At 44.7% G+C, this 16642-nt stretch overlaps 1 protein-coding gene across 3 annotated transcripts; it reads right to left on the bottom strand.

Annotated features, from left to right (window-relative positions):
* Positions 1–2068: 2068 nt before the first annotated feature.
* Cdk20 (cyclin dependent kinase 20) lies at positions 2069–9745 on the bottom strand. 3 transcript variants are annotated; one of them, XM_015503954.2, is made up of 8 exons: positions 9395–9744; positions 8922–9035; positions 6501–6689; positions 6192–6313; positions 6018–6080; positions 5304–5427; positions 4736–4891; positions 2069–3095 (listed from the first exon to the last, which is right to left on the bottom strand). In XM_015503954.2, the coding sequence occupies exons 1-8, from the start codon at positions 9467–9469 to the stop codon at positions 2898–2900; spliced, it is 1041 nt and encodes a 346-aa protein (XP_015359440.1). In that variant the 5' UTR covers positions 9470–9744; the 3' UTR covers positions 2069–2897. The 3 variants fall into 3 exon arrangements, with proteins under 3 accessions (XP_015359440.1, XP_015359441.1, XP_048656257.1); XM_015503955.2 differs by lacking the exon at positions 5304–5427 and having other exon boundaries at positions 9395–9745; XM_048800300.1 differs by lacking the exon at positions 6501–6689 and having other exon boundaries at positions 9395–9745.
* Positions 9746–16642: the final 6897 nt, after the last annotated feature.

Raw genomic sequence — 16642 nt, 5'->3', positions numbered from 1 at the left:
GCTCCCACTCCCTGAACTTTTCTGCTGGCTCTGCTTATCTCTCCTTAAGAAAGAAATGCCCTTTTCCATTTGCTTTTCCAATATTTCAGGTCCTGAGATTGAGGTGTTCTCCCAATTAAGTCAAGTCTTTTCTAACAGTCTCTCAGTCTGGACTCATTTTTGGCTATACACAACCACTAGGTAAATCTGTTCACCCTCTTGGTTAAATTGCCTACCTTTGGAATTGCTTTGTCTTCTTGACCTCTGTTTCTTGGAGAGCTGTTTTAATCTTACCATTTGGAATATTTGTCTGATTTTTAGCTCTGCTATTATTTAGTTAACATCTCAATGTTTACTATATTATTACATGCATACAAATTTAGAAAATTTTGCCAATGAATTGAATATCTTTTCATTAGAATGTAATCTGTTCACACCTTATAATATTTTTTGCCTTAAAATCTATTGTTAGATATCAAGTAACTACATATTTTTGTCCTTTTGTTTGCATGTTTGGTATTTACTTTTCTCTTGAAAATATCAGTTTCATTTTCTTTTTAATTAGGATACCCATGTTTCAACTGGAACATTTATTCTATTTATATTTAAATTACTGACATTTTCAGTTTAAAATGTCATCTTACTACATGCTATATATTTGTACCTTATTATATTATTTCTTAATTATTCCATTTTTCATTGTAGTTTTGGATGTTGCATATTTTTTATTCTAACTTTAAAAAAAAATTTTTTTGTAGTTGTAGATAGACAGAACACCTTTATTTTGTTTGTTTATTTTTATGTGGTGCTGAGGATCAAACCCAGTGCCTCAAGCATGCCAGGCAAGTGCTCCACCACTGAGCCCCAGCCCCAGCCCTAGCCCTCTTTATTCTAACTTTATTTTTACCCAAGAAAGTACAAGGCATCCCGGGCTTACGGAGTATAATTGTTACATAGTCTGTTCTTGTAAGCCCACCATCAAGAAAACCTACAGTAAGTTTTCTGCATCTGTACTGCTTATTTTTAAAAAATATCTATTTTTTTTATGTGGTGCTGAGAATTGAACCCACTGCCTCACACATTTGAGGCAAGTGCTCCACCACTGAGCTAAGACCCCAGCCGCTGTGCTGCTTATTTCTATTCTTGTCTTATGTGCCTGGTTGTTGTATAATATATAGTTAGAAAAAATTTTGCCGAAATAATTTAAGGCATCTGTTGATAATCACCAAATGAGCTTTTCATCAATCAGCTGTTGTCAATGGATCTTTATTTATTCATCTGCAGTGCTGAGAACTGAACCCTGTGCCTCACACATGCTTGTCAAGCGCTCTACCACTGGGTTATGACCCCAGCCCCCAATCAACTGTATCTTATTTAAACTGTTTTCAAATACATCAAGTCCAGGTACAGGGTGGTCTACATATGGTTGTGTAGACCTAAGAGCTTGAAAAACTGAGCTTGACTGGAGTTTAGAGTATGCAGATATACCTGGAAAAATACATGGAGGCCAGATCATGAAAACATCCGACTTTCCTAAAAGCAACAACTGGGATTTTTTTTTTTTGTCTCATCTTCCCACCAAGAAACCAGCAGCTACAGTGACATTAATCACTTCTGTATCCTCAGTGCTCAAAGAATTTATGCACATGACGCCTAAAAAAAAACCCTTTAAGAATAAAGGACTGCTATGGTTAAGCTTCTGTTTTTCTCTCTCACTGAACCAAAGTCTTTATGTGACCACCATCCTAGTCATTATGTGACCTTATAGTAAGTCTTGACACCTGGTAAGTTCTTTGATCATCACCTCCTCTTCTTCCTCCTCTTGGCAGTTTGCATTCATATAATATACACACACACACACACACACACACACACACACACACATATATATTTTTTTTTAAATATTCTTTTTAGTTGTAGATGGAAAGAAACTTTATTTTTGCTTATTTTTATGTGGTGCTAAGGATTGAACCCAAGGTCTCATGCGTGCAAGGCAAGCACTCTACCACTGAGCTACAACCCCAGCCCTCCCATGTATTTTTGGAATCATCTTTCCAAATTGTTATCAAATAAAAATATCTGTACCAGCTGGGGTTGTACTAGGATTTATTGAATAAATGAATTCCAGGTCTGCCAGGTTTCCTTACTTGCACAGCTGCTTTGGTTCACCCTCATCCTTAGTAACATCCTAACAGGCAAAGACTTCGATGCTGAATCCCCAGCCTGCCCATCCCTGGACCTAGACTTCCCTCTACCTCATTTCCAAATAAGCACTCAATCACGTGAAGCCACAGGAAGCCCTCAGGGCAAAAGCAGCTGTGCTTGCAGTCACCTTTCAGGTGAGGGCCAGGAGACACTGTCACTTCTACCAGTAGAAACAGAGGAGGATGAGACATAGGCAAAGTCATTTGGGGCTTTTATATAAATCTTAGTAGAAACAGAGGAGGATGAGACATAGGCAAAGTCATTTGGGGCTTTTATATAAATCTTAAATCCTGAATTAAGAGTGTTCACTGTCTCTGGGAACCAAAACAAACCTACCTGCCCACTCAGGTTCCCAACAAGAGGATACCTTTCTCTCTGCACTTCCCAAATGCTTCTAACAGGAATGTCCTGGAGGAGGGCAGTGCCACTGCATGGGTGGTCCTTGGACAGTATGCAGCACAATGGAGGCCATAGTCTCCTCCTCTGCTTGGCTAGACATCCTCATTGCCTTGGCTGAAACGTGACCTCTGCCTCCTTGGAACCCTGGAACCCCCATCAGGGAGGTTAAGGAGCAGGCCACAGTGGGAGAAAGGCTAGTGTGGAATGAGTCCAGTGTGGCCCTGGGAAGGCCCGGGAAGGTGGAATCAGGCAGGAGGCGGACAAACAAGCAGCCCAGGTACTTCTGGGGGTCAGGCAGGACCTGCGCCAGTGTCTCACCCCTCTGGGATAAAGGGCCGAATCAGTTCTGGATCCAACAGCGACTCCTCAAGAGGCCGGTCCACATGGAAGTCATGGACATGAGGAGGTCCCGGGTGGGCCTTAGAAGCAGGCCCCCCTGGGCGCTGGGGAATTGGCAGCTCGGATGGGTGGGCAGGAAGAGGAGCTGTGAAGAAGTATTGATGCAGGAGAGCCTGGCAAATAAGGGGCAAGAGAAGGAAGGCCAGTCACCATACCATGTCAGCCCCAGGCAGAGGTCAACAGCTGACTTAGATTCAGCCAACTCAGCAACCTTTCCTGGGGGCCACCTGTGTGGAGCCCTGTTCCAGAGACTGGGGACACAGTGGTGAACACACAAACCAAGCTCTGCCTTGTCACAGCAGCGGGGAGGGGATGGTGGGGGTGAAGTTAGGAGGGATAATAAACCAGATAGAGGTAAAATACACAGTATGACCTGTAATGATTAGTGCTATAAAGAAGATTGGGGAGGGGGGTTGGTAAGGAACACGGAAGTGAGGCTACAGGCTTGAAGAGGCTTGAAGAGTGGTGAGGGGTTAGCTGGGCACAGTGGCACACACCTGTAACCCCAGAGACTCGGGAGGCTGAGGCTGGAGGAACACAAAGCAGCCTTAACAACTTAGTGAAGCCCTCAACAACTTAAGACCCTGTCTCAAAATAAAAAATGAAAAAGGGCTGAGGATGCAGCTCATTAGTTGAAAGCCCCTTCTTCAATCTTTGGTCCAAAAAAAGAGAGAGAGAGAGAGAGAGAGAGAGAGAAGTAAGGGTTACCTGAGAGGCAGGTGAGTGAGTCAACAAGCGGAGCAGCAAGAGTCCTGGGGAAGAGTGCTCTGGGCCAGACAGAGAAGGGCACAGGCCCCAGGGAGAGGCCCTGGGGCTGGACAGGAAGGACCATGAAGGACAGTAGCAAGCAGGTCAGAAGGTGACAGTGCCCACCTACAGTGGCTATGGGCTCCAAAAACCCTGACTCTTCCTGAGTGAAGGGGCACAAGAGGCCCCTGGCAGAAGAGGTGTGTGACCTGCTCTACTGGAGAGTCACTTTCTCTGCCAGGTGGAGAAGATATTAAACGGGATGAGGGAAGTCACAGGTTCTGGAAAGCCGTCCAGGAGAGGAGTCAGAGTCCTCAGGAGCTGTTGAGGGCAGGAACCGAGGACATGGGCAAACACAGGCTGCAGGTGCCAAGTGAGAGAGGGAATGGGCAGCTCTCAGGCTGCAGGCACAGGACCCCTGGGAGCGCGGCTCCAACACCCCCTAGCCCCTGCCTCTGTGGTGCTCACTGTCTTTTCCTGCCTTCTACAGCCAGTCCTCCCGGGTCCTCTCCCCTGGACCACTCTCACCACCTCTCTTCAGCAAACAACTCAAAGACCTTGTGCTTAAAACTGCCCAATGCCAGGGCTGCCCCTGTTCAGCCCCAACCACCAGGGGAGACCACCACACTCGTGACCCTGTGGGTTTGCGGCTGCCTTACTATGGGGGTGAGGGATGCCCTGGGGACAGGTCATATTGTCAATGCCTGCCATGTGCCACATGGTAAGTCCATGCCTCTAAAGAGATGACGGCATGAAGCCCCAGGGACTCTGCTGCTGTCTGCCACATGGTCTGCACTCTCCCTAGACCCCATGGGCCACCCCTACTGTAAAACCTCAAGAGGTACTGGAGATGTCCGGTGGTGTCTGTTCATGGAAAAGCACACCTGCCCCGAGCCTCCCATCACCTGGGGTTCTGGCCCATCACAGGTTCTGAGGATCACTGACTTGGGTCCCATGGCTACTGGGGGCAGAGTGTGAGGACAGTGACCATGGACTCCTGCCTTACCTGGGAGGCTGCAATGCGCTGGTGAGGAGGATAGAGGAGAAACTGACCCAGCAGGTCCAAGGCCTGAAGAGAGGCGTCTGACAGGACCTCCTCCAGGGGCACTGGCGCCTGTTCCTTAAAGGAGATCTTGTTGTAGTCTGGCAGCTCTGTAATCTCCTGGGCCAGGAAAAAGAGAAAGCGGCACATGAGAGGAGGCACTGCCCCAGCTGCTCCCCGATGCCAGCTCCCAGTCCCTCCTATTCTCAGGTTCACAGTTCTCCCGTCCACGTGCCCCATCGCCACTCACTTACTCCTCACCCTCTCAATGTCCGCTCCGCCCCCAGAGACAGAGACACTGTGTGTGCACGTGTTGGAGTAGGAATAGGCAGAGAATAGGACCTGGCCCTCCTGCCTCCAGCTGGAAAGAGAGAGGAACCCTGGGCTGGAACAGAGGTCCCTGTTGGTCAAAGAGGGGCTGGGTCAAGGGGAACTGGGGCTGTGAGAGAAAGTGGCAGGGCAGAAGCAGTACTTGCTATTGGAGAATGGAATGAACCTGCCCCACACCCTTCCACCAAGGACCCCTACAAACCGGCCAGACTTGAGGGCTAGGGGTGCCCAAGATGCGAAGCACACAGCAAAGCTGTTCAATGTCGTTCTCTCCGGGGAAAAGAGGAGACCCATTCAATAGCTCCCCCATGATGCAGCCCACAGCCCTGTGGATATAGAATCCCAAGTAGCTCAAGATCTCACCCTGTGGAATGCAGACCTACTCACATAGCTCCAAGGCTTAAAGGCTTCAAGTCCAGGGGTGCAGACCCCCAGTCAAAGTCCTCAGCCTTAGAACACAGAGCAAGCCCCCAACAACTCCAAGATGTCCCGGAGCCTCATGTTCTAGGATGCACAGCTCCCCCTTCACTTTCTGGGGCAGACCTACAACAGCCCCAAATCTCAGATCCCTTGGGCACAAAAAAGGTTCAGAGCCTTCAAAGCCCGCAAAAAAGAAAATGTTTCAGAGCCTTTAAACCCAGTGTCACAGGCCTCTGATTAGTTCAGACACTTATCCTGGGCTCCAACCCCTGCACATACTAGCTTCAATAGCCCACACCTTGAATCTCAGACCACCTCCCCCCTGGCCCAGAACAATCCACTCTCTGATAGAGACAATCACTTTCCTTCTACCCTAATCTCCCACCCAGCTCAAAAACATCAGAGTGAGGAACACTAAATTCACGACAAACTGCTCAGAATACCCCAGCCAGGGAAGACTCCCCCATGGCCCACATTACCCTTTTCCCTGTCTTACCACAGGTCAACGCCCTGGTCATATTGGCGGGCACCATACAGGAGTTCAGGGGCTCGGTACCACCTGTGCAGAAGAGGGTTGCTGGTCACTGGTCTGACAGGCTGGAAGTTCATCCCAACCCCATAAGCACCTCTTCCCCCGGGAAGGGACTGAGGGGAATCTGGCCCTCCGTACCTGGTAGCCACCTGGTGTGTGTAGAGGCGGCTGCCATCAGGAGAAAAGACCCGGGCTAGACCAAAGTCTGCTATCTTGAGCTGGCCTGAAGCACTGATGAGCAGATTGGCAGGTTTCAGATCCTGTGACATGAAAGGAAGCATCAGTCCCTCTGTGTCCACTGTAGGACTCTGGGATGTGAGGAATTGACACCCAGGGCAGCCCCAGCCCCTGCTTCCTCTAAAGCACTCCTACCCCCAGCTACTCACCTAAAAATCCCCTCTAACGTCTTCAAGGGTTAGCCCACCCTTAGCCCATGCTGGGACTGACCCGATGCACAATGTTGTTGGCATGGCAGAAGGCCACACCCTTGAGCAGCATTTGCAGGTAGCTCTTGACCTGTGCTGGAGCCAGCGGCCTCTGGGCATGGCGCACCACCTCCGCCAGGTCTGACAGCATGAACTCGAAGGCCAGCACGAAGCCTGCTCCATGCGGGAACACGGCCTTCAGCTGCACCACCTGCAGGCAGGCATTCCATGACTCACCTTGCTTGACCTCCTCTGCAACCTCAGGACCCCCATCTTGTTCTGACAGAGGATCAGGGAGGCAGAGAAGTCAACACAGGGCCTAATGTCAGCTAGGGACTCAGCACTCACACTGGTCTGCAAGTGACGCACTCCACCTCTCCACAGAAACTCAGGGAAAGGGTTAGAATAAGGTCACTTAGCAGACAGAATTTAGCACATCCAACCAGCACAACCCCAGAGACATATGTGAGCAGCCTGCCTCCCACTTCCTCTACAACCATTAAACCCCAGGATCTAAGGAAAGCACCAGGAGACACATCACAAATACCCAGGACACCTGTGTCAGAGGGCCTGCTGAACATAGCAGAGAGCTAGAACACAAGGACTCTAAGGAACTCATCCCAGGGACAAATGATCAACAAAGGAACAAAAGGGATGTGTACAGGAACACATATACAAGATGACAACGGGATTTTAAGTAGAGAAAGTGACACTTTATTTGGATGATGTGGGGTCAGAGGAGGGCACAGAGTTAAGCCAGTTATGCGGTGATTTGGAAGAAGCTCTGGGCAGGGAGAATAGCAAGTGCTAAGCCCTAAGACAGGGACAGAAGGAGTCTAGAAGGGGCTGGGGATGTGGCTCAAGCGGTGGCATGCGTGCGACCCGGGTTCGATCCTCAGCACCACATACAAACAAAGATGTTGTGCCGCCGAAAACTAAAAAATAAATATTAAAAAAATTATCTCTCTCTCTCTCTCATCTCTCTTTAAAAAAAAAAAAAAAGAGTCTAGAGGGAAAGGAGAATGGATGGAGCCTAGACTGGTGCTAGTCATGGGAGAGATGCCTAAGAAATTATAGCGAATGGTGACAATAACCTGAGATGGAGACAAATTTGGAATATTTTTTTAAATGGAACCTTAGGGACTGTTGAACACCAGATGCATGCAGAGGCCCTATCACCAGCCTCTTATGGATTTTTCTCCACCTGCCACATACAAGGTTGATCTGGAAACCCTTTTATTTTCCACAAAAAATAAGAACTGCCTTGCTGTTTTTCTGACTTTTCAGGTAGTATATAATTATCTTATGGATAAAAACACATATCTATTCAAATAATACATAAAGTTATAAGGAACAAAACAACAAATGAAAAACCCTACCACCTACAATCTTGAAGCACATCCTACCAGACTTTAAAAAATATTTTCATATAAAACCAAAGGACACCTAAAGTTTTATAAGATGCTGTCACCCAATACATCATGAACATCTTCACAGGACCATGAACATAAGTCAGAGGCTCACATACAGACTCAAGCCTGTCACCCTCCAGGAAGCTGAGTGTTCTACTCCAAAATGGAAAAGAGAAAGCACCATATGAACAATGATGCTGGGGGATTTAAGATGTCCCTCCTTTAGTCCCCATATTCCCCTGCCACACATCATACCAAGTGGGGCCCTGTTGCCTCTGCAGGTGTCCCTTACACTTTTAGTTCTTAGGAGTCAGGTCAAGGCCAGTTCTTCACTGTGTCACAAGTGCCCCACAAAGGCAGAGCTTATTAGGGAAGCCCCCAAGGGAAGGCTGTCTGAACTCCTCTCTCAGACTTGAGCCAAAGCCTCCACTGACAAGGAAGGGCTCATGAGCTGGTGACAGAAATTCCCATCTTTGCCTGAGAAACAAAGATACTGAAACCTGTTTTGCACAGTAGTGAAGAGGACTTGAGATGACAATGGACAGAGGTAAAGCATTTGACAGTCTACAGAACACATCAGGAGCTCAACAGATGCTACTTATCATTAGAAATCACTAGGGCTGGGAAAATGGCTCAATGGTAGAGCACTTGCCTAGCATGCCAGAGGCCCTGGGTTTGAACCCCAGCACGGTGTGCATGCATAAATAAATAAATAAATAAATGGGGGTAAAAATCCACTAAACATTTTAAGAGAGACGTGCAAGTTGACAAAGAGATTAATGCACACACACGAAGAAATGAGTGAATGATGGATAAATGAAGCAATTAAGAGAATGGGGGTAGACAAAATAGGGCATAAATAAGGTGTAAGGAATCAGATGGATGAACACAGTGGGGAAGGGAGGGAATCCCTAAAAGCAGGTGTATCTGGATAGATAAAGGCTGGAAAGGGTGGGAATGAGTGAAGGGGGACAAGAAGGTGAAACCTCAGAAATCACCCTTGCCCACCTGGGCCCAGAAGCCCCACTCACATACTGATTATCCTCAATTTCTTGCAAAGCCTTGATCTCCCGCAGGGCCTGGTTAGGGATGCCATCCTCCAGCCGCCGCAGGGCCACCTTCTTGAGGGCAACGATCTCGCCAGTCTGTCCAGGAAAGAGCGCAGACACTGCCATCCCACTCCAGGGGCAGAGGAAGAGTGAGAGGGAGGAGAGGTGGGGAAGAGGAAGACACCCTCCCGGGTCGCGAGTGGCCCAGAACCTGCTTAAAGGGGCGCGAAACTGCCGCGCCAAGGGGAGCCGCTAAGGGGTCCACTCAGGACCCAGCAGGCCCGCCGCTGGACGAACAGGGACCACAGGGATGAAGTCGGAGCTAGGAGCACTGAGGCAGGCGCCACAGTCCAAAGGAGGGCCGGGAAACCCGCAGGATTAAGAAAGACCCCCTCCCGAAGGATGCAGCGCGGTGTGGGGAACACTCCCAGGCGGCCCGTGCGGCAGCGTCTCACCTCTACGTGCTTGGCCTTGAAGACGATGCCGTGGGCGCCTTCCCCAATGCGGCCCAGGATGTAGTACTGGTCCATCAGCGCCCCGCAGCTCCCAGAGCCCACCCTTTATCCGCCCGTGCCGCCCAGGTCCCAGACGCAGTTGCCTAGCAACGGGGCGGCCTGCTGGGGCGGAGCTGCGGAAGCACGTGACCGAGAAGACTGAATCTGCGTTGGCTCATGGATGGTTGTTCCGGTTCGACTGCGCGTTTCCCTAGCCCTCCGCCATAACGTAGCAGCCCGCTTAACTCCAAACGCCACCTGCGAGCAATGGCTGCCCGCGCGTCCTCGACACCGCCCCGACGTCGCGTAAAGAGGGCGGGCGTTGTGCGCTCCTGGAGGGGCGGGGCCACGCAGCCTCCGGGCAAGGGGGCGTGGTCGATGGGGCGGGGCCTCCGGGTAAAGGGGCGTGGAGGGTGGGCGGACCTCCGGGTAAAGGGGCGTGGAGGGTGGGCGGGCCTCCGGGCAAGGGGGCGTGGAGAGTGGGGCGGGGCTTCCGGGTAAAGGGGTGTGGAGGGTGGGCGGGCCTCCGGACAAGGGGGCGTGGAGGGAGGGAGGGGCCTCTGGGCAAGAGGGTGTGGAGGGACAGGCGGGCTGCTACTACTGGGAGGCCCGAAGCTCCGCACCCGTGACTCAAGTACCCTTTATCCTGCTAAGACTCAGAGCTACAAAGTTTCAACTTGTGTCCTTTTATCCATCTTTGCAACGTTTAAAAAAGATGAAAAGATGAGAGCATAATGTAACATTGCAAATACATGTTCCCTTTGAAAGAAGAAAACGTGTTTATGCTCCTTTTAATAATGTAAATTAAAAATATCAGATCTTTAGGGCCTGGGGTTGTGGCTCAGTGGCACAGCGGCTTGCCTTGCACATATGAGGCACTGGGTTTGATCCCCAGCACCACATAAAAGTAAATAAACAAAAAATAAAGATTTTTTTAAACCTAAATTTTTATTTAAGCATGAAAATCAGTTTTCACTTAGTCATGTTTTAATACCTAGAGTTTGAAGCACAAGAAAAGTTTCAAAGCAAATGCCATTCGTTGTTTGTTCTTTTTAGATATATGACAGTAGAGTGTATTTTGATATATTATACATGAATGGAGTATAACTTCCCATTCTTGTGATTGTAAGTGATGTGTAGTTACGCTGGTCATGTATTCAAGTATGAACATAGGAAAGTTATGTCTGATTCATTCTACTGTCTTTTCTACTGCCATTCCCCTCCCTTCCTTTTATTCCACTGTGCCTAATCCAATTATCTTCTATTCTTGGCAAATGTCATTCTGCGTGACTGATTACTTTCACTTGACCAAATTTTACTTCCTTTCCCACACAGAAAACCATTGTATAATTATTAAATGCTATACACACCTTTTTTTTCTTTTTACATTGCATCAGACTAAGAAGACTTGTACAATTATTGTAATACAGGAGTCATTCACTGTTTTCTTCAAGAAATGCTAAAGGGTAATGATCATCTCAATTTATACAGAAATAGCATTTGACAAAATTCTACACCTTTTAAAGAAGAAAGCAGTCAATAAATTAGGAAGGAAAGAAACTAACTTGATTTAACAATGGCTATATATAAATGAAAAGCCCGTAATCCAAAAAGGAAGTCAAGAAAATGATTCCACTTAAAATAACATCAAAAGGATTAAAGTTTCAAAAAATAAACAAGAAAGCAAAAAATTCACATGGAAAAACCACAAAATATTGTTGGGAATGTAGCTCAGTGGTACAGCATTAAAATTTGCCTGGCACGCAGGAAGCCCTGGTTTTAATCCCCAGTAAAAAATGAGCAAAGAATTTGAATAAACAATTCTCCAAAGATGGTATATAAATGGCCAACAAGCATATGAAATGACATTCAACATCCCTATTCATTAATGAAGTTCAGTCAACCTACAACGAGATATCACATCATACCATGAGGATACTACTATAAGAAAAACCAAAAATAAGAAGTTTTGGCAAGGATGCAGAGGAAACGGACCCTTGTACACTGTTTATGGGAGAATGTAAAATATTTAGTCACTATGGGAAATAGTTCCTCCAAAAATCAAAGAGTGGGCTAGGGTTGTAGCTCAATGGTAGAGCACTTGCCTAGTACATGTGAGGCACTGGGTTCAATTCTCAGCACCATAAATAGATAAATAAATAAATGTCCATCAACAACTAAAATTTTTTTAAAAATTAAACAAAAATAGAATTAGCATATAATCCATCTACTTCTTGGCCTACACTTGAAAGAATTAAGAACTTTATTTTGAAGAGGCTTTTCCCACTCCTATATATCAGATGGAAGTACTTCATATCTTGATTGGTGGATGAATGGATAAACAAAATGTGGTCTACACACTTACAATGGAATATTACTCAACTTTTAGAAGGAAGGTATCATATGATAAACATAACTCAACCTTAAAGACATTATGGTAAGTGAAATAAGCTAGTTGTAAAAAGACAATAATATATGATTCCTCCTGTGTGAGGTACTAGAATAGTCAAATTCATAGAGACACAAGGTAGAATAGTAGTTTCCAGGGGTGGAGGGAAACAAGAAATAGTAAGTGGTTGTTCAATGGGTGTCAAGTTTCAGTTTTGCAAGATGATAAAATTCTGGATATTGGTTGCTCAAGAAAGGGTACACTGTTGAACTTTACATTTACTTTACATTTAGAAATAATTAAGCTGGTAAATTTTATATGCATTTCTTACCACAATTAAAATTTCACAAGATAAAAAATATTAGAATAAGCTCCTTCCTGGTTGCCATGTCATATACTGCTTTCTTCTGCAACAACACTCATGATATTCTTCCACCATGATATTCTATCTCACTTTGGGCCTAGAGCTTGAGAGTCGACAACCATGGCCTGAATCTCTGCAACCTGCACTGAGGTAAGAAACTGAAGAAAACACTAGAAGACAGAAAGATCTCCAATGTTTTTTTTTTTTTTTTGGGTACCAGGTATTGAACTCAGGGGCACTTGACTACTGAGCCACATCCCCAGCCCTATTTTGTTGCCGCAGTCCTGCTGGCTGCAGCAAAATAATCAGGGGGTGACGAATAACTTGTGTACGTTGATACAGCAGGAGTAGGAGCCGTTTATTGCAGGACAGGAGCAGTATTTATACATTCCACACAGCTTATCTAATTAGCATAAACTAGATACATCAGTCAACCAATCAGGAATCTCTACACCTAATGGCTCGGTTTTGTTACTTCTCAAACCACTCCCTCTGACATTTTGCCAGGCACCATCCAGACTTGTTTACGAACTTTAACATTCCCCTGGCAAAATGCCAGGTGTTATTTTGACTTGTTTACAGACTCTAACATTTTGTATTTTATTTAGAGTTAGGATCTCACTGAGTTGCTTAGTGCCTTGCCATTGCTGACACTGGCTTTGAACTTGCAATTCTCCTGTCTCAGCCTCCCAAGCCAGCTCTCCCACATTCTTGGATGTGCAGAATTAACACTGTGAAAATGGTCATATTACCCAAAGCAATATATACGTTCCATGCAGTCCCCATCAAGATACCAATGACATTCTTCACAAAACTAGAAAAAGCAGTCCAAAACTTCATGTGGAAGAATAAAAACCCAGAATAGTCAAAGCAATCTTGAGCAGTAAGAGCAATACTGGAGAATTCATAATTTCCAACTTCAAATCATACTACAGAGCTATAGTAACCAAGAAAACCTTGCATGATATTGGCATAAAAAAATATATGGAATAGTTTTGAGGATACAGAGATGAACAAACCCAGATACAATCATCTGATCTTTGACAAAGGTACCAAAAACATACATTGGAGAAAAGACAACCTTTGAAACGAAAGGTACTGGAGAATTGGATATTCACATGTAGAAGAGTGAAATTAGATCCCTGTTTCTCATCCTAAAAGAAGCCAATGCAAAGTGGATCAAAGACCCAGAAACTTTTCAACTGCTAGAAGAAGACACAGGATGGACATTCCATCATGTAGGTACAGGCATTGACTTCTTCAATGAGACCTCTAATGTTCAGAAAGTACATAAATACATAAAGAACTCAAAAAAATTAACACCAAAAAAATCATTCTTATGTCAAAAAATGCATTCTACTGGCATGTATAATTAATTAGAACAAATAAAAAAATCACTCTTAATTTTGGCCCTGGGGATTGAACTCAGGGACACTTAACCACTGAGCCACTTTCCCTGCCCTTTTTAATTTTTAAAAAATTTCCTATACCTTAAAACACAATTTAAGCCCAGCAGTAGAGGGCCTGCTTAGCATGTGAAAAGCTCTAGATTCATTCCTCAGTATCACCACTATTACCACCATAACTAAATCTTCATAAGGTAAAAATCAATATGCCCATGTCATTAAGAGAGTATCAGTGCTCAGAAATGTTAAGTAACTTGTCCAGTATCAACAGTGAATGCTGGAACCAGGATATGAACACGGCTGCTGCGACATTATAGAGCACGGACTTTTCCCACAGCTTCAGAAATGTGAAGGTACTTAAGAGCCAGGAATGCGCTCCATCATCAGAAACCCATGGGATTAGCTACACTGTTTTTCTGGAGTGCGTGTTTGTGTGTGTGTGTGTGTGTGTGTATCTGGGGATTGAACTCAGGGTCTTGGGCGTGCTAGGTGACCACTCTACCACTGAGCTGCAGCCCCAGTCCACGAATCCTAAGGACTGCTTAACTGAGAGCCAAACACAGTGGCATATACCTGTAATCCTAGCAACTTGGGAGTCTGAGGCAGAAGGATCATAAGCTGGAGGCCAGTCTCAGTAATTCAGCAAGGCCCTAAGCAACTTGGTGAAAACTTGTCTCAAAATAAAATATAAAAATGGGCTGGGGATGTGACTCAGTGGTAAAGCACCCCTGGGTTCAATCCTCAGTATCCAAAAACAAAACAGAAAAACAAAAGAGACAGTCTCTTTACTAAGAGATAGTTGCATTGCATCTGATTTCTTGTTAATGTCTTCTATTTATTTACAATGCTGAATATTAAACCTAAGGCTTCTTGCATGTTTGGCAAGCAATCAACCATAGAGATACATCCTTAACCAAATTTTGACAAATACATATAGTTCTCCATAAGACAGAAGCAATTTTCACCTATAATTTTGAAACAGGACACACTGTGACCTTAGGAGAAGAGAAATTATGTAATACTGAAAAAAATACTTGTACTGAATTTTTGAGTGTCAAAAGTTTAGACTGAAGGCTGTCTGTACAGGTGGTCACTGAATAAGAACTGTTTGACTTATGATGTTTCAAGTTTTTAAATAATGTTGTGAAGTAATGTTCATTTGTTAGAAACTTAATTTTTATTTTTTCTCAGGCTGGCAATACTCCATGCAATACTGTTTCAAGATGCTGGGCGGCAGCAGCAAGCCATAGTTAAATACCCAGCAGTGAGATCATGAATACAAACAACACATACCGTGCATTATGCTGTGTTGCTGAGCTATAATAGTTCATAAATTAGGTATATTAAATGCATATTTGGCTCACAATATTTTTGACTTAAAATGGATTTATAAGGGCCCAACTGTCATAAGTTGAGGAGATTCTACACTCCATTTCTTTCATAAAGAGCATACACTATTACAATTTTCCTATTTCACAAATGATTTGTAATCTTGTGTTTCATTTCTGCTATTGACTAACATGCATACTTATGAAGATTGTTTTTCCATTTAAAAAAGTTAGAGGGTTGGGTGCAGTGGCACACGCCTATAATCCCAGTGGTTCATGCCTGAAATCCCAGTGGCTCAGGTGGATGAGGCAGGAGGATAAGAGTTCAAAGCCAGCCTCAGCTACATAGTGAAGTCCTAAGCAATTCAGGAGACCCTGTCTCTAAATAAAATATATATTTTTAAAAAGGTCTGGGATGTGGCTCAGTGGTTAAGTGTCACTGGATTCAATCCCTGGTACCAAGGGAAAAAAAAAAAAAGAAGAAGAAGAAGTTGGAGGGAAAACTCAGTAGTTTAGTATGTACTTAGTAAGAATAAAGCCTAGAGTTCCATTTTGAGCACCAAAACATAATTAACACAAGTTACATCAATATGTGGCAGTAAAATTTTACAGAAAAATGGATTATCATCATTCATAAAAATTGATTAAAATTTTAATGAAAAAAAATTAAAATAATTAACAGAGTTTCTGGGACCTGCCAGATAATAACATCAAATCTAATATTTAGGAGAAGAGAAATTATGTAATGCTGAAAAAAATACTTGAATAAATAATGTCTGAGAACTTTACAGATGGGAGGAAGACATAATCTATAGATACAGGATGTTTAGTGAGCCCCAAACAAAATAAACCCAACAAAATATGACCCAGCTGAGCATGGTGATGCACACATGTAATCCCAGTGACTTGGGAGGCTGAGGCAGAGGATCACAAGTTGAGGTCAGCCTCAGCAACTTAGTGAGACCCTGTTTCAAATTTTTTAATTTTTTTTTTTTAATTTAAAGGGGCTGGGAACGTGTCTCAGTGGTTAAGTGCCCCTGAGTTCAATCCCCAGTGCCAAGAAAGAAAATATGATCTAAACGTATACTGTCCACAAGAAACTCACTTTTAATATAACAATATAGATATATTGAAAGGAAAAGAGTTAATAAAGTTATGCCAACAAGATGCCTGATGCATCAAGTAGTGAGAGAAATAAAGGAATTATTTGAAAAAGAACTCATGAGGTTAAATCAGAGAGGCATTAGAATTAACTGAAAGAGCTCCCAGTGGTCAGGTGGAAAAATTTACTAGACATGGTGATGCACAACTGAAATCCCAGCAGCTAAGGAGGCTGAGACAGGAGGATTGCAAGTTCAAGACCAGCCTCAGCAATTTAGTGAGATCTTGTATTAAAATTAAAAAAAAAAAAAAATAGAAAGGGCTACAAATAATATCCCCCTTGTGGACAAGAGGCTAATAAAAATACATTCCCCCCACCAACAGAACCTCCTTTGCCTTACACAGGAATTTATGATGAAATTGGGCTTCCTGACACTACCACTGAGCTACATCCCCAGCCTTTTTTAATTTTTATTTTGAGACAGGGTTTCTCTAAATTGCTGAGGCTGAACTTGAACTTGCAATCCTCCTGCCTCAGCTTTGTGGGTCTCTGGGATTATCTGTGTGCCCCTGGTCCAGCTTCTGCATTCTTTCTAAGAGCCCTTTGCCTACCCAAAATTG

This window comes from Marmota marmota, unplaced genomic scaffold, assembly GCF_001458135.2.
Source record: "Marmota marmota marmota unplaced genomic scaffold, marMar, whole genome shotgun sequence".
Lineage (NCBI taxonomy): Eukaryota > Metazoa > Chordata > Mammalia > Rodentia > Sciuridae > Marmota > Marmota marmota.
This window is presented reverse-complemented; position numbering and strand designations above follow the sequence as displayed.

Excerpts from the sequence above, each read along its gene's own strand:
- Cdk20 (XM_015503954.2), bottom strand. The coding sequence starts at position 9,469 with ATGGACCAGTACTACATCCTGGGCCGCATTGGGGAAGGCGCCCACGGC. Across the intron at positions 9,036-9,394 it reads TCAAGGCCAAGCACGTAGAG|ACTGGCGAGATCGTTGCCCT; the intron begins GTGAGACGCTGC and ends TTTCCTGGACAG. Across the intron at positions 3,096-4,735 it reads AGCGCATTGCAGCCTCCCAG|GCTCTCCTGCATCAATACTT; the intron begins GTAAGGCAGGAG and ends CTTATTTGCCAG.